The following is a 27800-nucleotide window of genomic DNA, read 5'->3' on the forward strand; positions in this document are numbered from 1 at the left end:
ATCTACCGGAATTTAGGCAGAGGGAGGGTTTTCACTTTTGGTCTGCAGCAGGTATTAAACGGCTGGGGCAGCTGATAAGTCAGGGCAGACTTAAAACATTTGAGGAGTTGCAGGAAGAATTTCAGTTGCCACGGTCTGAATTGTTCCAGTATAATCGTATCTCTCATGCTTATCAGGCACAGAATAAAAGGGGAGCCATAGTGGTACAGATTGATCTCATGATCGACTATATCCTTAAGAATAGCTGCACGAAGGGGGCGATTTCAGAAATATATGGGTTTCTACTTTTTTCTTTCCTGGAAAAATATCCCATCCGAGCCAAAGGGAAATGGGAAGCTGAATTGGGAATAATTGACAATGATAGATGGGAGTCGGTCCTAGAATATGTGCCCAAGATATCAATGAGTGAACCAGGCAGGCTATCACAGTTATTCGTAATCCATAGGGCCTATAGAACCCCTGACAGGTTGTTCAAGGCTGGGCTTAGGCAGAACTCGGACTGCCCTCGGTGCTTACAATCCCAGGCGGGGATATTGCATATGATGTGGCAGTGCCCTAGACTGTCCTCCTTCTGGATAGTTGTTTTAAATCGTATTGAACTGGTGTATGGATGTTCTGTCCCTAGGGTTCCACTGACTTGCATATTGGGATATGTGGAGGAAATTGTTACGGACAACATGTTTAAAATAGCTATTGCACGATTGTTATTCATTGCTAGGAAATTGATCGCCAAATTTTGGATTAGAGAGGAACCTCCAACAAGAAGAGACTTTCTTAAGCAAGCGGAGCATATACTTACTTTGGAGAAAAGTATCTACACCAAAAGGAATAAGCTGGACATCTTCCACAAGCTGTGGCAACCGTGGATGGACTTGAATTAGGATGATAAATGAGAATATAGGGAACCTAGTATTCAATGGAAATATAACGGATGTTTATTCAAATGGTTGTATGATGATGGGAAGTGGGGTGGCTCTGGCTGAGGTCTCGGGTTGGGCAGGGTGGGGGGGCTCTGGGTCGGGGGGGAAAAAGTTATCTGTAAATGTTTAATGAAACATTGCCATGAGAAATATTCTGATTGTTTATTCTTTGCGGATAATAAAAATCTATCTGATAAACAAATAGGGGCAGAGCTGTGCTTTACATTAGTGTATTTTGTGAGCCTTTATTCCCCACCTATGCTGCCGAAATACCTTTGTAAAGTCGCCGTTTTGGGCTGTCACTCACGTTGGTCAGGTCATATGGGCATGGTGACAGCGCTGTTTCTCCCCCAGATCTCCGTTGGTGGCGTAGTGGTGTGCGGATGTCCAACTAGCGTATCCACTGCGCAGCTTGAAGGAAAATAGCGCGATCTGCGCTATTCAGCCGTTTATCGGTGGGCGTGGCCATCTTTAGGAGGCCGCACGTGCGCAGATGGTTCTTCTCGGCTTCCCGGGGCTTCAGGAAAATGGCCGCGGGATGCCGCACGTGTGCAGATGGCGATCGTGGTGGCCATTTTCCTGCAGCCGAGATGCGAACTCGGCTTCAGGAAAATGGCCGCTGAGATCTCCATGTGCGCACGCGCGGCATCCCGCGGCCATTTTCCTGAAGCCCCGGGAAGCCGAGAAAAACCATCTGTGCACGCGCGGCCTCACAAAGATGGCCGCGCCCACGATAAACGGCTGAATAGAGCAGATCGTGCTATTTTCCTTCAAGCTGCGCAGTGGATTTGCCAGTTGGACATGCGCACACCACTACGCCACCAACGGAGATCTGGGGGAGAAACAGCGCTGTCACCATGCCCATATGACCTGACCAGCGTGAGTGACAGCCCAAAATGGCGACTTTACGAAGGTATTTCAGCAGCATAGGTGGGGAATAAAGGCTCCAAAAATACACTAATTTAAAGCACAGCTCTGCCCCTATTTAATGGTATTTGTAGCTGATCTTGAAAAAACGGGGTGACAGGTTCCCTTTAACACTATGAGAAAAAAACCCTGCTAAAAAATAATATTCCCAGAATTCAATCTTAGTAGCTTATATTGGGTTTCTTATATAAACAAGATACCCTTGAAATCAGAAAAAGAGTTACTATGATTAGAATTTTACATAAAATCCCATTAATTACAGTATGGTTTCCAGCATACACGGACATTTCACATAATAAAAATGCAAGCTGTTTTATATATGGCATAAAATAATCTACAAACTCCAGCAGCACAATGCAAAGCAATAGACAGGTTTTATAAAAATGGAGGGCGTGAGCCTAATGCTATTCTAGGAGAACCCCCTCACCAAAAAACCTTACCATCATGGGTCATTTTGTAAGCGTATTCACGAGTTTCTTCAAGGCTTTGCATTTTTTCCCAGATTTTTTCTGCTTCTCTCACAGCAAACTGTAAAAGTTATAAAAATAAAGTTCAGGTGTAAAATAGTTTATAAGAAAACCTTATTTGGGAAAACTTAGAATATGCAAATTTGTATTAACCTGTGCCGTGCCTATCACTTCAGGTATTTTTTCAGAATAAGCTGTCGTGTGTGTGAACATGAGAAAAGTCGTAGTTACTCACCGATAACGGTATTTCTCAGAGCCCATGACAGCACCACCAGAGAGGGGATCCGCCCTTCAGGGACAGGAAACCTATAGGATAAAAGGGCGGTACCTCTCCCCTGCATCAGTTTTGTTTACAGAGCATCGGAGGTCCTCCAGGTTAGTCACAACAACAAAAAATAAACAACTTAATCATATTGCTTAACAAGTGAACACCGTGTCATATGGAAACCACTTCACACAAAATAATGTGCTCACCGCACACGTGATGAGGGGGGGAATAAGCAGGTGCTGTCATGAGCTCTGAGAAATACCGTTATCGGTAAGTAACTATGCTTTTCTCAGTCGCCCATGACAGCACTACCAGAGAGAATTGCAGAGATTGTTGCTTAGGGAGGGACCACAGCCTGCAGAACCCTTCTTCCGAAGGTTAGGTCAGATGAAGAGGCTAGGTCTAAGCGGTAGTGTCTGAAAAAGGTTGAAGGTGATGACCAGGTGGCCGCCTTACAAATTTTCTCTAATGGTACCTCCGACCTTTCGGCCCAGGAGGTCACCATAGCCCTTGTGGAGGGGGCCTTCAGTCCCTGTGGAACGGCGTTCCCGGTGGATGAGTACGCCAAGGCTATTTCGTCTGTTACCCATCGAGCTATAGTGCCCTTAGAGGCTCTGAGTCCTTTTCTGGGTCCCTGGAAGCAGATAAAAAGAGACCCTTCCTTCCTGTGCTGCTGGGTGGTTTTAATGTATTGGACTAGACACCTTCTCACATCTAGTGTGTGGAATTTCTCTTCCTTCATATTTCTAGGGTCTGGAAAGAAGGAAGGAAGGATTATTTTCTGAGACCTATGGAATGTGGACGCAACTTTTGGTAAATAGGCAGGGTCTGTTTTTAGTATAACCTTATCGTCCAGGATTTGTGTAAAGGGAGGGTTTGCAGACAGGGCTTGGAGGTCACTTATCCTACGGGCCGATGTCAGGGCTATTAGGAGGGCCGTTTTAAGTGAAAGAATCCTAAGGGGTATTGATTCTATAGGCTCAAACGGGGATTCTGTTAGAGCTGACAAGACTAAGTTCAAATCCCAGGTTGGTAATCTAGGTTTAGTTACTGGTCTGGACCTTGGGGCTGCTCTGACAAACCGTATTACCCAAGGGTTTGCCGCTATGTTTTCACAGTATAATGCTCCTAGAGCTGCTATCTGTACCTTTAAGGTACTTACTAAAACGCCTAGGTCTAACCCCTTTTGTAGAAATTCTAATATTTCAGCAACTGGAACCCCGTCTTGCAACCTTACCCCGGAGCAGGACAAAATTTTTTTCCAGGTTTTGCCATATATTTTTGTGGTCACAGGTAGAGTTGAGCGACCTTGACCTTTTTAGAGTCGAGCCGGGTTTCGCGAAACCCGACTATCTCAAAAGTCGGGTTGAGTGAAATCGGCCGATTATGACGTAAAGTCGGGATCGACCGAAACACGAAACCCAATGCAAGTCAATGGGGCAGCATAGTCGGCAGCGAGTGGGGGCCAGGAAAACACCTAGAGTGCCCATTTTAATGTCAAAACCATCCATTCTTCTTAATGAAGCTTGTCAAGCGTAATTTACCTTATAATAATTGGAAGGCATTTGAAATTGGGGGTCATTTGGCTAAAGTTGTGGTGGGTAGGGCTGGTTCAAGTAATTAGTGGGCCCAGGAAATCTGGACCATGTCACGGCAGTGGAGCAGGGAGAGGTAAGTATTTCAACTTTGCAAGTTCTGTGAACCTGAGCAAGCAGGGGGGGCCCACTCGTTGGCATTGGCACTGGCACAGGGCCCCTCAAAGTACAGCGGTGTGTTTGCACGGCGGGGGCGCCTCCCACCGGCAGCAACACTTTTGCGTACTATGAGAGGCCCTGTGCCAGTGACGTCGCCAACTAGTATTCCTCCCCCCACCTGATGAAGGAACCTGCACTTTCATCTGCACCTTCCTCTTTGTCCCCGTGTAAGGTGGTATGGTATGCGGGAAGAGCAACCTGACTTTCAGCAGGGTCACAATGTTGTTGTGTAGCGTGCACGGGGAATGTTGCGTTATGGGTCAATGTACCAGCAGACTCATCTATCACTGGCTGGGCAATGGGCAGGATGAGGAGGAAACACAGATATAGGCCCAAAGAATAAAGTTGGCTAAATGCAGTTCAAAATTGGTAACACAGGAATAACCAGGGGGCATTGCAGTGGAGGACAACTGGAATGAGAGGCTGACACAGAGAGTAGGCCCAAATCAGTAAGTAGTCGAAATGCAGTTCAAAATTGGCAACCGTAGTAAACAGGCGGCACAGTTTTGTTCAGTGGAGGAGAACAGCAAGGAGTGGCAGACACCGATAGTAGGCCCCAACCCAACTAGTAGGCCAAATGCAGTCTAACATTAACAACTACTTAAAGAGCGCCTGAAAACGGAATTTCAGGACAGGAAACCAGGAGAACAGCAAGGAGTGGCAGACACCGATAGTAGGCCCCAAACCAACTAGTACGCCAAATGCAGTTGTTCCGTTTAACCACAATTTAATGAGAGCCTGAAGATAGAAGTTCAGGAAAGGCAACCTGGAGAACACCTTGGAGTGGAACACACCATCTCTCTACACCCCATACCCAATTTGTAGGCCTAATGCAGTGTAGTTTCCAAGAACTACTAAACGAGAGCCGGAAGATCGAAGCTCAGGAAAGGCAACCTGGAGAACACCTTGGAGTGGAACACACCATCTCTCTACACCCCATACCCAATTTGTAGGCCTAATGCAGTGTAGTTTCCAAGAACTACTAAACGAGAGCCGGAAGATCGAAGCTCAGGAAAGGCAACCTGGAGAACACCTTGGAGTGGAACACACCATCTCTCTACACCCCATACCCAATTTGTAGGCCTAATGCAGCGTAGTTTCCAACAACTACTAAACGAGAGCATGAAGATCGAAGCATTGGCGAGGAAACCTGGGGAACACCTTGGAGTGGAACACACCATCTCTCTACACCCCATACCCAATTTGTAGGCCTAATGCAGCGTAGTTTCCAACAACTACTAAACGAGAGCATGAAGATCGAAGCATTGGCGAGGAAACCTGGGGAACACCTTGGAGTGGAACACACCATCTCTCTACACCCCATACCCAATTTGTAGGCCTAATGCAGCGTAGTTTCCAACAACTACTAAACGAGAGCCGGAAGATCGAAGCTCAGGAAAGGCAACCTGGAGAACACCTTGGAGTGGAACACACCATCTCTCTACCCCCCATACCCAATTTGTAGGCCTAATGCAGCGTAGTTTCCAACAACTACTAAACGAGAGCATGAAGATCGAAGCATTGGCGAGGAAACCTGGGGAACACCTTGGAGTGGAACACACCATCTCTTTACACCCCATACCCAATTTGTAGGCCTAATGCAGCGTAGTTTCCAACAACTACTAAACGAGAGCCGGAAGATCGAAGCTCAGGAAAGGCAACCTGGAGAACACCTTGGAGTGGAACACACCATCTCTCTACACCCCATACCCAATTTGTAGGCCTAATGCAGCGTAGTTTCCAACAACTACTAAACGAGAGCATGAAGATCGAAGCATTGGCGAGGAAACCTGGGGAACACCTTGGAGTGGAACACACCATCTCTCTACACCCCATACCCAATTTGTAGGCCTAATGCAGCATAGTTTCCAAGAACTACTAAACGAGAGCCGGAAGATCGAAGCTCAGGAAAGGCAACCTGGAGAACACCTTGGAGTTGAACACACCATCTCTCTACACCCCATACCCAATTTGTAGGCCTAATGCAGTGTAGTTTCCAACAACTACTAAACGAGAGCATGAAGATCGAAGCTCAGGAAAGGCAACCTGGGGAACACTTTGGAGTGTAACAAGCCCTCTCTCTACACCACGGAAGGGCTGATTCTTAGGAAGGAAGGCTGTCGGAAAGAAGCAGGGCGCGTCCGAGGGTGATTATATTCTTATTAGGTATATACTCACCCTCGGACGCGCCCTGCTTCTTTATTTGTAATGAATGTTTATTTGCAATGTTGTTTTGACTTACTCTATTTTTTTGGTAAATAATGATTTTATTATTTTCATTGTTTTGCATCTTCTTGGCAATAATATAAAGAAGACGCGACAGGACAACACTCGGTGGATGCCATATCTGTGTTTTAAATTGAAAAAAAAACTTTCAGTTAACTACTTGCAGGAGAAAGTTATTGTAGCTGGTGGCCATTTTTAGTACTGTACCAGATTTTTGTTGTATGAGTTTGTTTTTAATGATAAAATGTCTGCATTTGATATCTCTCCAGTATTTTCTTTTTTATAAGCAAAATACTTATTTTTATATTTTCTGATGTTGGTTCAAGGGGTACACGGGCAGCAGTAGACAGGTCAGTGGAGGCCTAGTGGAAGGAGGGACCGCAGACAGGCTTCGAAGCCCTAACATAATAAATTGGGCTGGCTGTAGGCAATTTAAAATTGGTTCCAGGGGAACCCGGGCAGCAGTAGACAGGTCAGTGGAGGCCTAGTGGAAGGAGGGACCGCAGACAGGCTTCGAAGCCCTAACATAATAAATTGGGCTGGCTGTAGGCAATTTAAAATTGGTTCCAGGGGAACCCGGGCGGCAGTAGACAGGTCAGTGGAGGCCTAGTGGAAGGAGGGACCGCAGACAGGCTTCGAAGCCCTAACATAATAAATTGGGCTGGCTGTAGGCAATTTAAAATTGGTTCCAGGGGAAAACGGGCAGCAGTGGCCTGGTCAGTGTAGTAGTAGTGGAAAAACGGGCCGCAAACAGGCTTCGAAGGCCTAAAATAACAAAAATTGGGATGTAGGCAATTTACAATTGGTTCCAGGGGAACACGGGCAGCAGTAGACAGGTCAGTGGAGGCCTAGTGGAAGGAGGGACCGCAGACAGGCTTCGAAGCCCTAACATAATAAATTGGCCTGGCTGTAGGCAATTTACAATTGGTTCCAGGGGAACACGGGCGGCAGTAGACAGGTCAGTGGAGGCCTAGTGGAAGGAGGGACCGCAGACAGGCTTCGAAGCCCTAACATAATAAATTGGGCGGGCTGTAGGCAATTTAAAATTGGTTCCAGGGGAACCCGGGCAGCAGTAGACAGGTCAGTGGAGGCCTAGTGGAAGGAGGGACCGCAGACAGGCTTCGAAGCCCTAACATAATAAATTGGGCTGGCTGTGGGCAATTTAAAATTGGTTCCAGGGGAACCCGGGCAGCAGTAGACAGGTCAGTGGAGGCCTAGTGGAAGGAGTGACCGCAGACAGGCTTCGAAGGCCTAACATAAGAAAAATGTCAATACAATGGTATTGACAGTGCCAGGCATTGAAGGATGTCAGCGCATAGACTAAACATTGGTGGAGCTGTGAGAGAAAATTTTGCAAGTGGTAGAGCACTGTTTGACCTGGGGGGGGGGGGGGGGGGGACTGTCTTGTGGCCGGCGGTACAGGCCCAGGGCCCCTCATATTACAACGGTGTGTCTGACGTTGGGTGCGCACCACCACCGCCAGACACTTTATTGTACTATGAGGGACCTAGTGGCAGTGCCGTCGACCAAAAGCGGGCACACCCACCTCTTCAGACAAACAGTACTCTCACGGGTGCTGGCGCCAAGTGGCGATACCACGGCCCCGTGTGGGGACTTTGGCCATTTAGGGAGGTGTTAACATGTCGGATGCTGGACAATCAGGTGCTGCAAATTACGAGATTGGAAAAGTCGTTCAGAATAGTCAAGACCTTTACATAGGAAAGCTAGGTGTCAGCCGGGCAAGGTGGGGCAAAAGATTTCGAAATCCAGTTGTGGTTCATTTTAATGAAGGTTAGATCATCTTCATTTTGGGTAGCCAGACGAGTCCTTTTTTCTGTTAGTATTGAACCTGCAGCACTGAATACTCTTTCTGATAGGACACTAGCTGCCGGGCAAGCAAGCTCCTGCAATGCATATTCTGCCAATTCTGGCCAGGTGTCTAATTTTGATGCCCAGTAATCAAATGGGAATGACGGTTGAGGGAGAACGTCGATAAGGGATGAAAAATAGTTAGTAACCATACTGGACAAATGTTGTCTCCTGTCACTTTGAATTGATGCTGCAGTACCTGTCCTGTCTGCGGTCATAGCAAAATCACTCCACAACCTGGTCAGAAAACCCCTCTGGCCAACGACACTTCTGATTTCTGCCCCTCTAACACCTCTGGTCTGCTGGCCCCTGCAGCTCGTGTTAGAACGATCACGGGCGCTGTGTGCAGGGAATGCCAGAAGCAAACGGTCAACAAGAGTTGATTGTTTGGTTGCTAATATTAGTTCCAAGTTCTCATGTGGCATTATATTTTGCAATTTGCCTTTATAGCGAGGATCAAGGAGGCAGGCCAACCAGTAATCGTCATCGTTCATCATTTTTGTTATGCGTGTGTCCCTTTTGAGGATACGTAAGGCATAATCCGCCATGTGGGCCAAAGTTCCAGTTCTCAAATCTGTGGTTGTGCTTGGTTGAGGGGCAGTTTCAGGCAAATCCACGTCACTTGTGTCCCTCCAAAAACCAGAACCCGGCCTTGCCGCGCCAACAATTTCCACTGGCCCCGGAAAAGCTTCCTCATTAAAAATATAATCATCCCCATCATCCTCCTCGTCCTCCTCCTCCTCTTCGCCCGCTACCTCGTCCTGTACACTGCCCTGGCCAGACAATGGCTGACTGTCATCAAGGCTTTCCTCTTCCTCAGCTGCAGACGCCTGATCCTTTATGTGCGTCAAACTTTGCATCAGCAGACGCATTAGGGGGATGCTCATGCTTATTATGGCGTTGTCTGCACTAACCAGCCGTGTGCATTCCTCAAAACACTGAAGGACTTGACACGTCTTGAATCTTCAACCACTGCACACCTGACAACTCCATGTCTGCCATCCTACTGCCTGCCCGTGTATGTGTATCCTCCCACAAAAACATAACAGCCCGTCTCTGTTCACACAGTCTCTGAAGCATGTGCAGTGTTGAGTTCCACCTTGTTGCAACGTCTATGATTAGGCGATGCTGGGGAAGGTTCAAAGAACGCTGATAGGTCTGCATACGGCTGGAGTGTACGGGCGAACGGCGGATATGTGAGCAAAGTCCACGCACTTTGAGGAGCAGGTCGGATAACCCCGGATAACTTTTCAGGAAGCACTGCACCACCAGGTTTAAGGTGTGAGCCAGGCAAGGAATGTGTTTCAGTTGGGAAATGGAGATGGCAGCCATGAAATTCCTTCCGTTATCACTCACTACCTTGCCTGCCTCAAGATCTACAGTGCCCAGCCACGACTGCGTTTCTTTCTGCAAGAACTCGGACAGAAGTTCAGCGGTGTGTCTGTTGTCGCCCAAACACTTCATAGCCAATACAGCCTGCTGACGTTTGCCAGTAGCTGCCCCATAATGGGAGACCTGGTGTGCAACAGTGGCAGCTGCGGATGGAGTGGTTGTGCGACTGCGGTCTGTGGACGAGGTCTCGCTTCTGCAGGAGGACGAGGAGGAGGAGGAGGGGGTGCGAATGGCTACAGCCAACTGTTTCCTAAACCGTGGGCTAGGCAGAACTGTCCCAAACTTGCTGTCCCCTGTGGACCCTGCATCCACCACATTTACCCAGTGTGCCGTGATGGACACGTAACGTCCCTGGCCATGCCTACTGGTCCATGCATCTGTTGTCAGGTGCACCTTTGTGCTCACAGATTGCCTGAGTGCATGGACGATGCGCTCTTTAACATGCTGGTGGAGCGCTGGGATGGCTTTTCTGGAAAAAAAGTGTCGACTGGGTAGCTCGTAGCGTGGTACAGCGTAGTCCATCAGGGCTTTGAAAGCTTCGCTTTCAACTAACCGGTAGGGCATCATCTCTAACGAGATTAGTCTAGCTATGTGGGCGTTCAAACCCTGTGTACGCGGATGCGAGGCTAAGTACTTCCTTTTTCTAACCATAGTCTCATGTAGGGTGAGCTGGACTGGAGAGCTGGAGATCGTGGAACTAGCGGGGGTGCCGGTGGACATGGCAGACTGAGAGACGGTGGGAGATGGTATTGTTGCCGCCGGTGCCCTAGATGCAGTGTTTCCTACTACGAAACTGGTGATTCCCTGACCCTGACTTCTTTGGCCTGGCAAAGAAACCTGCACAGATACTGCAGGTGGTGCAGAAAATGGTGGCCCTACACTGCCGGAAGGGATGTTGCGTTGATGACTAGCTTCATTGGCCGAGGGTGCTACAACCTTAAGGGACGTTTGGTAGTTAGTCCAAGCTTGCAAATGCATGGTGGTTAAATGTCTATGCATGCAACTTGTATTGAGACTTTTCAGATTCTGCCCTCTGCTTAAGGTAGTTGAACATTTTTGACAGATGACTTTGCGCTGATCAATTGGATGTTGTTTAAAAAAAATGCCAGACTGCACTCTTTCTAGCATCGGATACCTTTTCAGGCATTGCAGACTGAGCTTTAACCGGATGGCCACGCTGTCCTCCAACAGGTTTTGACTTTGCCACGCGTTTTGGGCAAGATACGGGCCCGGCAGATGGAACCTGTTGCGATGTTGATGCCTGCTGCGGCCCCTCCTCCTCCGCTTCAGAACTGCTGCCGCCTGCACCCTGTTCCCCCAATGGCTGCCAATCGGGGTCAAGAACTGGGTCATCTATTACCTCTTCTTGTAGCTTGTGTGCAACTTCGTCTGTGTCACCTTGTCGGTCGGTGGTATAGCGTTCGTGATGGGGCAACATAGTCTCATCAGGGTCTGATTCTTGATCAGCACCCTGCGAGGGCAATGTTGTGGTCTGAGTCAAAGGACCAGCATAGTAGCCTGGCTGTGGCTGTGCATCAGTGCACTCCATGTCAGATTCAACTTGTAATGGGCATGGACTGTTAACTGCTTCACTTTCTAAGCCAGGGACGGTATGTGTAAAGAGCTCCATGGAGTAACCCGTTGTGTCGCCTGCTGCATTCTTCTCTGTTGTTGCTTTTGCTGAAGAGGACAAGGAAGCGACTTGTCCCTGACCGTGAACATCCACTAATGACGCGCTGCTTTTACTTTTACCAGTTTCACGAGAGGAGGCAAAAGAGCTAGAGGCTGAGTCAGCAAGATAAGCCAAAACTTGCTCTTGCTGCTCCGGCTTTAAAAGCGGTTTTCCTACTCCCAGAAAAGGGAGCGTTCGAGGCCTTGTGTAGCCAGACGACGAACCTGGCTCCACAGCTCCAGACTTAGGTGCAATATTTTTTTTCCCACGACCACCTGATGCTCCACCACTACCACTACCCTCATTACCAGCTGACAATGAACGCCCCCGGCCACGACCTCTTCCACCAGACTTCCTCATTGTTTTAAAAACGTTACCAAACTAACGGTATTTGTTGCAGTCACACAACTTACACGGTGAGCTATAACTTCAGTATGATTTAGCTACCCCTTTACAGGTGGGTGAGACCACAACGAAAATCAGGCACAATGTTACACACTCTGTTGTTGGTGGCAACAAATGAGAGAGATGCCACACACGCAGGACTGTCACTGAAGCGCAAATGTAAATATTAATCTCCCACTGATTTGTGTTTTTTTTTTTTTAAAAAAGGAGACTTTAGAAAAAAAAAAAAAAAAATGATTTTTTAAGGAAGAATTTAGAAACCAAATAAAATAAAATGATTTTTTCAGGGAGAATTTAGAAAACAAATAAAACAAAAAATAGGCTTTCTAGGGCCCACTGAGTGAGAGAGGACGCACACAGGAGTCAGGAGTGGCACACAAGCCCAGAGGCCAATATTTATCTCCCACTGATTGATTTAGTGATTTTTTCAGGTAGATTTTGGAACCCAAATCAAGCAAAAAAATTAATAGGCTTTCTATGGCCCACAATTGGAGAGAGAGAGATGGCACACCCAGGAGTCAAGACTGGCACACAAGCAGAAAGGGCAATATTAATCTCCCACTGATTTGTTTTTTTTTTTTTTTTTCAGGGAGACTTTAGAAAAAAAAAAAAAAAATGATTTTTTTCAGGAATAATTTAGAAACCAAATAAAATAAAATGATTTTTTCAGGGAGAATTTAGAAAACAAATAAAATAAAATGATTTTTTCAGGGAGAATTTAGAAAACAAATAAAACAAAAAATAGGCTTTCTAGGGCCCACTGAGTGAGAGAGGACGCACACAGGAGTCAGGAGTGGCACACAAGCCCAGAGGCCAATATTTATCTCCCACTGATTGATTTATTGATTTTTTCAGGTAGAATTTAGAACCCAAATCAACCAAAAAAATAAATAGGCTTTCTATGGCCCACTATTTGTGAGAGAGATGGCACGCTCAGGACTGGCACACAAGCCCAAAGGCCAATATTAATCTCCCACTTTTTTTTTTTTTTCCAGGGAAAATTTATAAACCCAATAAAAAAAATAATAAATAGGCTTTCTATGGCCCACTATCAGAGAGAGAGATGGCACGCTTAGGACTGGCACACAAGCCCAAAGGCCAATATTAATCTCCCACTGATTGATTTATTGATTTTTTCAGGTAGATTTTGGAACCCAAATCAAGCAAAAAAATAAATAGGCTTTCTATGGCCCACTGAGAGATGGCACACACAGGAGTAAGGAGTGGCACACAAGCCCTGAGGCTAATATTTTTCTCCCACTGATTGATGTAGTGATTTTTTCAGGTAGATTTTAGAACCCAAATCAAGCAAAAAATGCCAATCTTAATCTCCCACAAAAAAAAAAAGGAACTGTCCTTCAATTACTATCTCCCTGCAGTAATCTCAGCCAGGTATGGCAGGCAGCAATAAGGAGTGGACTGATGCACAAATTAAATAAAAAGTGTGGACAAACAAACAAGATAGCTGTGCAGAAAGGAAGGAACAAGAGGATTTGTGCTTTGAAAAAAGCAGTTGGTTTGCACAGCGGCGTACACACAGCAATGCAGCTATCAGGGAGCCTTCTAGGGCAGCCCAATGAGCTACAGCGCTGAGGGGAAAAAAAAAAAAAAAAAAAATGTAGCTTCCACTGTCCCTGCACACCGAAGGTGGTGTTGGGCAGTGGAAATCGCTACAGCACAAGCGGTTTGGTGGTTAATGGACCCTGCCTAACGCTATCCCTGCTTCTGATGAAGCGGCAGCAACCTCTCCCTAGGCTCAGATCAGCAGCAGTAACATGGCGGTCGGCGGGAACGCCCCTTTATAGCCCCTGTGACGCCGCAGACAGCAAGCCAATCACTGCAATGCCCTTCTCTAAGATGGTGGGGACCAGGACCTATGTCATCACGCTGCCCACACTCTGCGTTTACCTTCATTGGCTGAGAAATGGCGCTTTTCGCGTCATTGAAACGCGACTTTGGCGCGAAAGTCGCGTACCGCATGGCCGACCCCGCACAGGGGTCGGATCGGGTTTCATGAAACCCGACTTTGTCAAAAGTCGGCGACTTTTGAAAATGTTCGACCCGTTTCGCTCAACCCTAGTCACAGGTTTTCTACTTTTCATTAGTGTAGAAACTAACTTGTTAGAAAACCCCCTTTCCTTCAATAGTGCCCTTTCAAATTCCACGCTGTCAGGTGGAGATTTTCTGACTGAGGGTGGAACACCGGTCCCTGTGAAAGGGAGGTCCGGAAGATCCAGAAGAACCCAGGGATCTGTGACCGCCTGGTTCTGTCCTCCCTGACTTTTCGCAGAACTGCTGGGATGAGGATAGTTGGAGGAAAGGCATACACAAGACTCTGTGTCCAAGGAATCGTGAATGCATCTACAGCTTGAGGATTCCCCCTGGGGTCTAGGGAACAAAAGGTTTTCATCTTCCTGTTGTGCATGTCTGCAAAGAGGTCTATTACAGGGATTCCCCACAGATCTGTAATTTTGTCGAAGATGTCCTGATTTAGAGACCATTCCCCTTGTTTTAATTGGGTACGGCTTAGGAAGTCCACTTTCTGGTTCTCTACTCTGTTTATGTGTATGGCTGAAAGGGATAGGAATTTGTTCTGTGCTAGGCTGAAAATTTCAGAGGTCGTTTTCATTAGTGTTTGAGACCTGTCCCCCCCTGGTGGTTTAGGTAGGCTACTACTAATCTTGTCAGAAAATACTCAGACATGATGCCCTTGTAATTTGTCTTGAAAAAAAAAAAAAAACAGTAATGCATGACTCACTGCCCATAGTTCTTTTTGGTTTAAGGAAGCCCCGAGTTCCTGACTTGTCCATACCCCCTGAGTGACCCTGTTTTGTAGGTGAGCTCCCCACCCTGTGGGACTTGCGTCTGTGGTAACTATTCGAGATACCTCTATCACCCAGGGGATCCCTTTTGATAGGTTGTTGGGATTCATCCACCAAGCTAGGGAATGAATAGTGGCTACATTTAAGGTACCGTCACACTAAGCGACGCTGCAGCGATACCGACAACGATGTCGATCGCTGCAGCGTCGCTGTTTGGTTGCTGGAGAGCTGTCACACAGACAGCTCTCCAGCGACCAACGATCCTGAAGTCCCCGGGTAAACATCTGGTTACTAAGCGCAGGGCCGCGCTTAGTAACCCGATGTTTACCCTGGTTACCGTTGTAAATGTAAAAAAACAAACACTACATACTTACATTCCCGGTGTCTGGTCATGTCCCTCGCCTTCAGCTTCCAGCACTGACTGAGCGCCGGCCGTAAAGTACAGCGGTGACGTCACCGCTGTGCTGTGCTTTACGGCTGGCCGGCGCTCACCAGTCAGTGCGGGAAGCTGAAGCCGAGGGACATGACCAGACACCGGGAATGTAAGTATGTAGTGTTTGTTTTTTTACATTTACAACGGTAACCAGGCTCCACAGACAGCAGTCACTCAAGAGTGACTGGGCTGTGGGCGTGGCTGTGTGCTGCCTGCGGGGCTGTGCTGGGGGGCGGGCGGGGCTGTGCTGCGGGCGGGGCTGTGCTAGGATCTGCTGGCCGGCCGCGCTCATATGCCAGGATGTGCGGCCGGTGGATCGTCGTCGGCGTCCGGTGCCGTGTCGGCGGACGGTGCATCGGCGGCTGGTGCGTTGGCCGTTGCGTCGGCGGTCGGTGCATTGGCGGCGGCCGGTGCCGTGTCGGCGGCGGCTGCTGCAGCGGTGGCCGGTGCGTCATCGTCGGCGGACGGTGTCGTGGCAGCGGCCGGTGCAACAGCAGGGGTCTGTGCCGAAGGTGCTGGAGTGTGCGGTGGCGGCATCTCTGTGTGCAGGCATCGTCCGATGGGACTACAAGTCCCATCGGGCTCTGCCTGCTACAGTGACAGCGAGTAACACATTAGCCAATGATAGGACAGTAGTAGTCCCATCATCCGGCTAATGTGTTGAATGTAAAAAAAAAAACAACACAGTACATACATACAACACACACCATGTGACGTAACATGTGACAACATTCAACACATGCGACATGCACCATGCGACAACATGCACCATGCGACGACATGCACCATGCGGGACATGCGCCATGCGACGACATGCACCATGCGACAACATGCACCATGCGACGTCATGTGACATGCACCATGTGGTGACATGTGCCATGCGGCGCCATGCGACGACATGCGCCATCATGCTACATGCACCATGTGACGACATGCATCATGCGACGTCATGCGCCGACATGTGACATGCGCCGACATGCACCATGCGGCGACATGCACCATGCGACGACATGCTACATGCACCATGCGACAACATGCTACATGCACCATGCGACAACATGCTACATGCACCATGCGACAACATGCTACATGCACCATGCGACAACATGCACCATGCGGTGACATGCGCCATGCGGTGACATGCGCCATGCGACGACATGCGCCGACATGCACCATCATGCACCGACATGTGACATGCACCATGCAACGACATGCACCATGCGGCGACATGCAACATGCGGCGACATGCACCATGCGACACCATGCTACATGCACCATGCGACGACATGCACCATGCACAGTACATACATACATACAACATACATACAGTACATATAACAGAGTACATACTCACCATCACTTGTCACTTTATTCCCCGAAGCCATTGTCACCTGTAAAAAATATTAAAATAATAAACAAACAATATACTCCCTGATCCGCAGAAATCCAATTAAAACGAGTGTCCCACGAACGATCTCCCAGTGGAGAGCAGGAGCATCAGCTGATGCGGCCACTCTCCAGGGGCTCCAGGAACACAATGATGGAAGGTATCCTTCCATCATGTATTCCACACAAGGTTTTCCTACGCCCCTGTGAGAAAATAGTCCCTAGTCTCACTATTGGCATTGCTGGGTGAGACATTTTCCCACGCAGCAAATGCCATAAAGTGAGACCAGTGAACTAGAGTAACCTCAGTGATGCACTGCAGGAGCAGTGCATCTCCTGTCAGTGTGTCACTGAGGGTCCTATAGAGCAGTGACATCACCCGATGTCACTGTTCTATAGGGGAGATAGTCGTGGGACATTAACCCCTTATTACCCCATATCCCACCGCTAGAAGGGAAGAGAGGGGCTAAGTGCCGGAATTGGCGCATCTTACAGATGCGCCATTTCTGGGGCGGCTGCGGACTGGTATTTGTAGCCGGGGGGGCGGAGGGGGGGGCAATATCCATGGCCCCTCTCTAGGCTATGAATATCAGCCCGCAGCTGTCTGCGTAGCCTTTCTGGCTCTAAAATATAGGGGGACCCCACATCATTTTTTTTTTTTGGGGGGGGTCCCCCTACGCACACAGCTGCGGGCTGGTATTCATAGCAGGCTACAAATATTGGCCCCCGGCCGTCGGCTTTCCCCCTCTGGCGCAGAAAATTGCGCGGGAGCCCACGCCGTTTTTTTCTCTTTTTTTTAAAATTCAACGCTCATTAAGGCCTCTTTCACTCTTGCGTCGTTACGGATCTGTCGCTATGCGTCGGGCCGACGTACTGACGCACATTGTGAAATTTGTGCACGACGTGGGCAGCGGATGCAGTTTTTCAACGCATCCATTGCCCATTCTGAAGTGCGGGGAGGAGGGGGCGGAGTTTCTGCCGCGCATGCGCGGTAGAAAATGGCGGGCGCGACGGCCCAAAAAAACTTTCACTTGAACGTTTTTTCGTGCCGACGGTCCGCCAAAACACGACGGATCCGTTGCACGACGGAGGCGACGTCTGGCCATCCGTCACGATCCGTCGCTAATATAAGTCTATGGGTAAAACGCATCCTGCAAGCACATTTGCAGGATCCGTTTTTTTTGCACCGGATTGTTTTTTTTCCTGCCAGATCTGTTTTTTCTCATAGAGTTGTATTAGCGCCGGATTGCGCCTGATGGCCACACGTTTAATCCGTTTTTTGCAGGATCCGTCAAAAAAGCTGTTTTCGCCAGACGGAAAACACATACAGAGGAACGGTTTTTCGATACATCGAAAAAATGCGCAGCGACGGATCTAGCAAAAAACGGATGAAACGTGTGGCCATCAGGCGCACTCCGGCGCTAATACAACTATGAGAAAAAAACAGATCTGGCGGAAAAAAACGATCAGGTGTAAAAAAAAGGATACAGCGGAAAAAAAAAGATCCGGCGAAAAAAAACAGATCCTGCAAATGTGCTCGCAGGATGCGTTTTGTACCTATAGACTTGTATTAGCGACGGATCGCGACAGCTGGCCACATGTCGCATCCTTCGTGCAATGGATCCGTCGTGGTTTGGCGGAAGCGACGCACAAAAAAAGTTCAATGTAACTTTTTTGGTGCGACGTGTCTGCCATTTCCGGCTGCGCATGCGTGGCTGGAACTCCGCCCCCTCCTCCATGCTCATCACAATGGGCAGCGGATGCGTTGTAAAACTGCATCCGCTGCCGACGTTGTGCTAAATTTAGCATAACGTCCGTCGGTACGTCTGGCCGACGGTTTGCGACGGCCTCATACCAACGCAAGTGTGAAAGTAGCCTTACATCTGAATTTGCTGACTATAATGCAGCCACCCCAGAGTATAATGTAACCCCCCAAAGAATATAATGCAGCCCCCCCATAGAGTATGATGCAATCACCCCTCATAGAATATAAATATAATACAGCCCCCCATAGAATATAATGTAGCCCCGAATAGAATGCAGCCCACCTCCCCATAGAATATACTGCAGCCCCATCAAAGATTATGATGCAATCATCCCTCATAAAATCTAATACAGCCCCCCATAGAATATAATGCAGCCCACCTCCCCATAATATATAATGTAGCCCCCATAGAATATAATGCAGTCTCCCATAGTATATAAGACAGCCTCCCCCATAGAATATAATATACCCCCCCTAGTATATAAGACAGCCTCCCCCATAGAATATACCCCCCATAGTATATAAGACAGCCTCCCCCATAGAATAGAATATACCCCCGCAATAGTATATAACACAGCCACATAGTATATAACACGGCCTCCCCCATAGAATATAATATACCTCCCATAGTATATATCCAAGCTTGCATATAATATAGCACAACCTGCATAGTATATAGCAGAGCCTGCATAATATAGCACAGCCCGCGTAGTAGTAGTAGTATACAGCACAGCCCGTGTAGTAGTATACAGCACAGCCCGCGTAGTAGTATACACAGCACAGCCCACACAGTGGTATATACAGCACAACCCACATCTCATCCCCACGATAATGGCTCCACAGTCCAGTAAAAAAAAAAATACTCTCCTCACCTTTCCTCTTGCCCGCGCTGCTCCTGTCTCCGCAGCGGCAGTCTGCCCGGGACACAGCAGGTGGGCGATGAAATGACGTCATCGCGCACCCACAGTGTCAGAGGCAGAGCGGGGAATGATGGGAGAGGGAGCGTCAGCAGACGCTCTCTCCTCCATCATTGCATTGAACTATACCGGCGTCATAGACGCTGGTATAGTTAAATGCGGCGGCAGCACTGGCGGGAGTAGGGGGGAAAGAGTGCAGCGGCCCACTACTGGCACCGGCCCTTCTGGCATTTGCCAGAAGTGCCCGATGGCCTGTCCGGCCCTGGTCACCGCCCACACACTTCCCTCCTCCTGAACTGCAGCGTTTCTCGGACCCACATCCGCAACAAAACTGCAGATATTTTTTACATCTCAACGAAAGTCTAAGGCCGGAGTCACACTACAGTGAGATACGGCCGAGTCTCGCAGGTTAAATACAAGCTCTAGCACCGGCACTCCGGAGCGGAGCGTGCGGCTCCATGTATTGCTATGCGGCCGCACGCTCCGCTCCAGAGTGCCGGTGCCAGAGCTTGTATTTAACCTGCGAGACTCGGCCGTATCTCACTGTAGTGTGACTCCGGCTTAAGGGTGCAGAAACGCTGCAGTTCGGCACAAAAGAAGTGACATGCTGCGGAGAAAAAAAAAAGCTGCGTTTCGGTGCGGCCTTTTCTGCAGAATGTGCACAAGTCTGCGGCTCCCATAGATTTACATTGGTTGTGGATTTAATGCAATTCCGTACGGCAAAAAACGCTGCGGATCTGCAATCAAATCCGCAATGTGTGCACACAGTCTTAGCATTTAGTGAACCTAGCAAAAAGGCAAGCAAAAAACAAGTGTGGGGTTGCACTTTTTTTGCAATTTCATCGCACTTTGAATTTTTTTCACATTTTCTGTGATACGACATGCTAAAACCAATGGTGTCGTTCAAAAGTAGAACTTGTCCCGCAAAAGATAAGCCCTCACATGGCCATATTGACGGAAACATTATGGCTCTGGAAAGAAGGGGAGCGATAAACGAAAAAAGCTCCAGGGGTGAAGGGGTTTAGAAACATTGATATGGACATATCTATGGAAATAGATATATAGATATATCTGTATGTATCTATCTATCTATCCATCCCACATCTATCTAATTCTATCTATCGGTCTGTGTCTGTATATCTATCTATCTATCTATCTATCTATCTATCTATCTATCTATCTATCTATCTATCTATCTATCTATCTCTGTGTGTAATGGAGTGTGGGTTGGACAAATGTAAAAGAGGAGTTGGACAGAAATGACATCACAAATCTTTTTGAAGAGAGAGGAGGGAGAGGAGGGAGGGGTTTGGGTGTGTTTTTGGAGTGGGTGTGGTAGGTTCGGGTTTAGGGGCAGTGCAAAGCATCATGGAACTTGTAGTATTAGAGCACAATAACTCAGGAGAAAGGAAGTTGTCGATTAACCCCATGAGAGTTGAATCCAGCACTGAAGATGTGCTGCTACAGCATGATAAAAGGTAATATTGCTAAAATAAACACAGTAGATGTTTTCAGTGGCACATAATAGCAAGATTTATGAAGAAAAAAAAAAAAAAAAACTTTATAGTAGTGGACAACTTCTTGAACTGCTGGAAGGCAAGCAGAGAGGAACCCCAGTAATGGCATCGCCTTTCTCAGAGTCATGGAAGGGTTTGAGCGAGCTTCTGACACTAGATTTATCATCTTTTGTCTTTTCTGGACTGGGAGGCGACATTCCTGAGAAATAGAGTCCAAGGTGAGACCCAAAAATTCCTGAACCCTGGTTGGTTCTAGTTTTGATTTTTGAAGGTTTACAAGCCAGACTAAATTTTTTTTTATAGTATCTATCACTCTGTCGCATTGTTGACGGCAGAGCTTGGCCGAATTGCTCACAGTCAGAAAGTCGTCCAAATATGGAACAATCAAGATGTCTTTCTCTCTCAGATGGGCCATCATCTCCGCTATCAGTTTGGTGAAAATGCGGGGCGCAATTGAAATGCCAAAGGGAAGAGCTCTGTATTGGTATTCCCTTATCTCTCCTTTCATGACTACTGCCAGTCTGAGGAATTTTTGAGAGTTCTTGTGGATGGGGATGTGATAATACGCGTCGCTGAGATCCAGTACTATCATAAAACAGTTTGGAAACAAGTTTTTTATTGTTGACTTTATTGACTCCATTTTGAATCTCTGGTTCCCAACATGAGTGTTTAACTTCCGTAAGTTTATTATAGTCCGGAAGGACCCGTCTGGCTTGGAAACCAGGAATAATGGGGAGTAAAATCCCCTCCCTCCGATTTCTAGTTCTAAAGCTTCTTGTTGTTGGGGAGAGGAACTCAGCGGTGTTACCACATGGTTCCGGTAGGGGGATATGGGGGGGGGGGGGGGTAGGGATAGAAAGTCTTTTTGAAGCCCCATTTTTATTAAGTTTAGTATCAAAGGGCTGGTTGAAATTTTCTCCCAGGCCAGGAGGAACGGAGACAATCTCCCTCCCACCCTGGGAGAGATGTCACCTGGGGGGGGAGGGGGTTCTATCCCGTGAGGAATTACCGAAAAGGAACCCCTTGTCTCTTTTCCCATCATCCCATCTATTTTGCTCCCTTGGTGGCCTTTTCCTAAAAAAATTCATATTCCGAAAGGGCCGTTTAGTGAATGTTGGACCCAGGTTGAGGAACCCTTTTCTTCTTGTCACCTGCTTTCTGCAGGATATCATCCAGAGTCTCTCCAAAAAGAAACTTGCCCTCACATGGGATTGAACAAAGTTTTTGCTTAGTTTGTAGGTCACCTGGCCAACTCTTTAGCCATAATGTTCTCAGTGCCGCATTCGAAAGGGCTGCAGATTTAGATGCTAGTTTAATTGAGTCGGCCGATGAACAAAAACACCACTGCTCCTCTTATCATAGGGATAGATTCTAATACTTTATTTTTAGGCATCCCATCCCTCAGCTGTTTCTCTAAGCTGGCAACCCAAATCAATAGGGATCGTGACGTGCAAGCAGCTGCTATGGCTGGTCTTAAACATCCCCCTGCCAACTCCCAGGCCCCTTTAATGAAAATACCTGCTCTTTTATCAAGAGGATCTTTCAGAGTTCCCATATCCTCAAAGGGTAGTGCAAATTTTTTTGAGGCCTTAGCTACCGCAACGTCGAGTTTGGGGGCTTTATCCCATGAAGTAGAAGCCTCCTCTTCAAAGGGATATTTTCTTTTTATAGAAAGGACCGATGAGTTCTTACTCTCTGGTTTTTCCCACTCGTTTTTAATTAACTCTTGTATATTTTCATTAAGGGGAAAAACTTTACGCTTTTTTTTTTTTGGCATAGTCCTCCAAACATAATATCCTGGACCGTTTTGTCAGGACGAGGGTCCAATACCCCATAGTCGACGTTACTGCCTTTACAAGTACGTCAACTTTATCTAGGGGGAAGCAATGACGACCTCCACTCTCGGTATCTGAGGAAGAGAGGGAGGAGTCCCGTGTATCTGAGTCTCTACTCTCAATGCTGGAAGAGTGAGAGTGAGAGTAAGCAACAGGTTCTTTCCTAATAATTTTCACCTTTACGGGATTTAACCACAGTTTCTACCTCTGACTTAATTACAGATCGTAACTCAGAAGCCAAGTTTGGGGTCTCCTCACAAAGGACTCGTCCTATACAGGAGTCACACAACTTCTTATCCCAGTATTGCTGTAAAGCTTTTTCGCACAAGGGACAGGTTCTGTGTTTTGTTTTCCCCGTTTTCTTCCTTGCCTAAGATAAACGGAGAAGAGGAAACCCCAATTACAACAGTGAACTTTCACAAAGATCACTCACCAATCTGACGCAGCCATAGGTACCGGTTCTGGAGGAGGGGTAGGATCCTGTATCGTGAGATCCGTCGGCTGGAGCTGCTGGTCGCTGTCTTCCATGGTACTACCTTGGGAAGGCATGCAGCAAAGAGCTCCCTTTCCCACTGCTTTTTTTAAGCATCGTGCCTATTAGCAGCCCCTCCCCCTGTGGCTGCATTGCTGAGGAAGCGCTTTCTCTTTTTTTTTTCTTCTTTCTTTCTTCTGCGCATGCGCACGCTGTGAGGGACTTGGAAATGAAGCATTGTGGTTCCGGGGCAGTGCCATCTTGGTGCACCTTATGCACTCACTGCGCATGCCCGGAAACGGAAGTGGTTTACCATTTCCAGTGCGGCGTCCATCTTGGAAGTCCCGGCCTCCTCGTGCGCACCAGGTCCCGGAAGCCCCTTTCTCCTATCTGGAGTGGCGGCTGCGCTTCCCTCCGCTCACTCTCCAGACTCATCGGTCTTAGCAGTGGCGGCTTCGGACACCGCACCAGCCGTGGCAGGGGCATCCCCGCTGCCAGAACTCAGACTGGCCGGCTCCGGACTCCTCGGTTGGTCTTCGGATATCACAGGTACCGATCCTTGTAGGTTCCCCGTCAGGGACAGGAAACCAAACTGATGCAGGGGAGAGGTACCGCCGTTTTATCCTGTAGGTTTCCTGTCCCTGAAGGGCAGATCCCTTCTCTCTGGTAGTGCTGTCATGGGCGACTGAGAAATCACACTATTTCTGGTCATTATACGATTTGTATTCTGAATTTATCACCTGTTTTCCTCTCTGCAGACTTAGTGGCCAGAGACTGGCTGCCATGTCATCCATACACAATAAATAGAGACATGGGATTCTTGCTCTTCATTCTCTGTCGCACACCGGTGGAAGCAGTAAGACACTGTACCCCAGTACAACTGTGCGTCTAGCACTGGAGTGAGCTGGAAGGTTGCTTGAAGTTGCAGGTCCATATGACCTTGTGCTGAATGCTACTAACTACTCCTTCCATTTTCTTCTCCATATAGAATAGGAGGTGTAACCTGATACCTCACTGTGCTGGCAATCCAGGTTGTCTTGACCAAGACAGATTTGAGCTTTTTTTTTTCCAGAGTGGAATAGAGTTTAGGAGGCAAGGAGGTGGGGAAGAAGTGTCTCATAAGTGCAGAAAGTAGCAGGCAGTTCAGTCAGATGCATTCTCTACAAGTGTTGAAGAGCAAATTTTAGGCTAGGTTCACATTTGCGGTGGAGTCCGCAGCATTTTGTACGCAACCGCATGGCGGATAAAAAAAAATCAACATTTGCATGGGTTTTTGCATGCGTTCGTATTGTTTATGCTCATGCGTTTATTATGAAAATTTTTTTTCAGAGGGGGCGTGTCTAGCAGCCAGAGAAGAAGGACGCATGGTGGAGAGCTCCTCCAGCAAAAAGGAGGAAAAAGGTCTTCCCCCAGACCCTACACAAACGTGGACCACCAAATTTTAGTGGGCAATTACATATGGACTAAGGGAGACCCCCAGCGGGTGATCCCCCATCCACGAGGAGCCGTTGCACCGGACCCACGGGCTTGGAGCGGCCCTACAGTTCTCCACTCCGGGCACAGACTGACACAGCAGGCGGTGCAGGACGAGGTGAGCGGCGGTTGTGGGAGGCCCGCGGACCCCAGCCGAACTGAGGGGGCAGTGAAGAGGGGACCCTCCCGCCCTTGGATTCCCTGCGGCGCCCGCCGAAAGAACATCGCAGGCGAGCCCAGTTAGAATCCCCGCGGGTGAATCCCAGAGAAGTGCGCGGTCCGCGCTCCACCGGTTCCATCAGGCTCTGCAGGGGGCACGGTGCGGCTCGGCGGTCTGGGCGCGGTGAGGATCTGCGGGGAGAACGCCGCGGCCGTGCTTGGTCGGAGCCCCTGCGGGTGAGTCCCTGTGGAGTGCGCGGGCTGCGCTCCACTGATCCCCTCAGGCTCTGCGGACGGCTCGAGGAGGCTCGGCAGGCGCGGTGTGCACTCACAGAGAGAGCGCGCCGCGAACATCCTGGAACCCCTGCTGGGAAAACCCTGAAGTGCGCACCTCACTAAAGAAGAGGACAGGGAAGGTAGGACTGCTAAAGGTGGGATAGGAGAACCTCCCCAGGGTACCCACCATTGTGCCGCCAGTGTGGATTGGTTTCCCGCCATTGAGAGGGTGGACGCCATTTTGGGGACGGGACTCCTCGTAAAGAAGCACCATTTCAGGGCGGACGTGCATAAGTTACCTGGCACTCCTGCATATTGTTTTGCTTGTCATCCTTGCTGCAGAAGCGGTGCAACCACCCTACCATAGCTCCTTACAGGGTTGTCATTGTGCTTTATTTACATTATTATCAGAAAAAAGAACTGTAGCACACCGTGTAACAAGCCTATAACTTACAAGCCCAGACCTCTGGTGACACCTAGTACTGGAATTGTGTATAACAACTAAAGGTTCCTTTTCCTAGTCCAGGACATTGTATATGCCCCACTAACCTCAAGATCATAACTAATGCACCTCGGAGGGGGCTTGCTGATGGGGGGCTTTGTCTGATGTGGTGACCGCTGCACCCCCATGCTCCCCTGAACACTACCACGGGCAATTAATAGCAGCAGATACATATGGGTAAAAACTAAGAAGACTTCTGGACAACCCATAAGCTTACACAAGGAACCTCCTATAGAGGACATGGATCGATTCTTAAACCAACCACTTCAAACAAGGAACACCAGATCAGCAATGTCGCAAACACCGCACAAAAATAGTTCCTCCCCAAAAGAATCACAGATCTCACACGTCTCTCCTAAAAAAACAACAGACAATGGTGGGGGAGATGTAGACATATCGGAGGACATGAATATAATAATAATAATAATAATCTTTATTTATATAGCGCCAACATATTCCGCAGCGCTTTACAGTTTAACAGTTTCAAACACAAAAGTCATAAGTAACAACGTTAACAATACAATAATTAAAGCAAAATAAGACGACCCTGCTCGTGAGAGCTTACAATCTACAATGAGGTGGGGGAGATACAAAGTACAGGTGTGTATTTACAATGATGTATTTACAATCATGGTCCAGCCATCTTCAGGGGTTGGGGAATAGATGGGGATAGTGAATGGGCTACACACACACAAACATAACATAACTTTGATTAGGGAACGTGATAGGCCGCTCTGAACAAATGTGTTTTGAGCGAGCGCCTAAAACTATGCAAATTATGGATGGTCCTAATATCTTGGGGTAGAGCATTCCAGAGGATTGGCGCAGCACGGGAGAAGTCTTGGAGTCGGGAGTGGGAGGTACGGATTAGTGCAGAGGTTAGCCGAAAGTCATTTGCAGAGCGCAGTGGTCTGTTAGGCTGATAGACAGAAATGAGGGAGGAGATGTAAGGGGGTGCCGCACTGTGGAGAGCTTTGTGGGTGAGAACAAGTACTTTGAATTGTATCCTGTAATGAATGGGCAGCCAGTGTAACGACTGGCGAAGAGCGGACGCGTCCGAGTAACGATTAGCCAGATGGACGACCCTGGCTGCTGCATTAAGGATGGACTGGAGAGGGGAAAGTCGAGTGAGGGGGAGGCCAATTAATAGAGCGTTACAGTAGTCCAGGCGGGAGTGGATCAGGGCAACAGTGAGGGTTTTAGCTGTCTCCATGGTGAGAAAAGGGCGGATTCTAGAGATGTTCTTTAGGTGTAAGCGGCACGAGCGGGCAAGAGATTGTATATGGGAGGTGAAGGAGAGATCGGAGTCAAACATAACACCCAGACAGCGCGCCTGCTGCCGGGGTGTTATTATGGTGCCACCCACGGAGAGGGAAATGTCAGATTTAGGGAGGTTAGTAGATGGTGGGAGCAGAAGAAGTTCAGTTTTGGAGAGGTTGAGTTTCAGATAGAGAGCGGACATGATGTTGGAGACTGCGGACAGACAGTCAGTGGCATTCTGTAGTACAGCGGGGGTAAGGTCAGGGGATGACGTATATAGTTGTGTGTCGTCGGCATAAAGATGGTACTGAAAGCCAAATCTGCTGATGGTCTGTCCAATTGGGGCCGTGTAGAGAGAGAACAGAAGGGGGCCAAGGACTGAGCCCTGAGGTACCCCAACAGTGAGAGGAAGAGGAGATGAAGTGGAGCCAGAGAACATAACACTGAAGGAGCGGTCGGAAAGATAGGAGGAGAACCAAGAGAGAGCAGTGTCCTTAATGCCTAGTGACTGGAGCCTAGAGAGCAGGAGAGGGTGGTCAACAGTGTCAAAAGCTGCAGAAAGGTCGAGAAGAATGAGCAGAGAGTGGTCACCATTACGTTTTGCTGTCAGAAGGTCATTGGTTACTTTGATGAGTGCAGTTTCTGTCGAATGTAGGGGGCGGAAACCGGACTGTGAAGGGTCTAGGAGGGAGTGAGTGGAGAGGTAACGGGTAAGGCGGGAGTATATCAGGCGCTCCAAGAGTTTAGAGATGAAGGGGAGATTGGAGACCGGTCTGTAGTTGTTTGTGCAGGATGGGTCGAGGGTGGGTTTCTTTAGTAATGGAGTAATGATAGAGTGTTTGAAGGAGGAGGGGAAAATGCCAGAGGAGAGGGAGAGATTAAAGATTGTAGTTAGGTGACTTGTGACAACTGGAGAGAGAGACTGGAGGAGATGTGAGGGAATGGGGTCGGTAGTGCATGTAGTCGGACGAGAAGAGGAGAGGAGCTTGGAGACTTCTTCTTCTGTGATGGGATCGAATGTGGAGAGTGAGCCAGGGGCAATGAGGGGAGGGATGGGAGTCACTGAACTTAGTTGTTGGGAGC

At 48.3% G+C, this 27800-nt stretch overlaps 1 protein-coding gene across 3 annotated transcripts in view; it reads right to left on the reverse strand.

Annotated features, from left to right (window-relative positions):
- The window catches only part of FBH1 (F-box DNA helicase 1), a 194405-nt gene that overhangs the window by 42035 nt on the left and 124570 nt on the right, over window positions 1-27800 (reverse strand). For all 3 annotated transcript variants that reach the window (XM_069765329.1, XM_069765328.1, XM_069765326.1), the window contains one exon: window positions 2288-2375. In XM_069765329.1, the coding sequence (XP_069621430.1) occupies window positions 2288-2375 (88 nt within the window). The remainder of the gene's footprint in view (window positions 1-2287; window positions 2376-27800) is intronic.

The sequence above is a fragment of the Ranitomeya imitator genome, chromosome 4 (genome assembly GCF_032444005.1).
Source record: "Ranitomeya imitator isolate aRanImi1 chromosome 4, aRanImi1.pri, whole genome shotgun sequence".
In the NCBI taxonomy this organism is placed as follows: domain Eukaryota; kingdom Metazoa; phylum Chordata; class Amphibia; order Anura; family Dendrobatidae; genus Ranitomeya; species Ranitomeya imitator.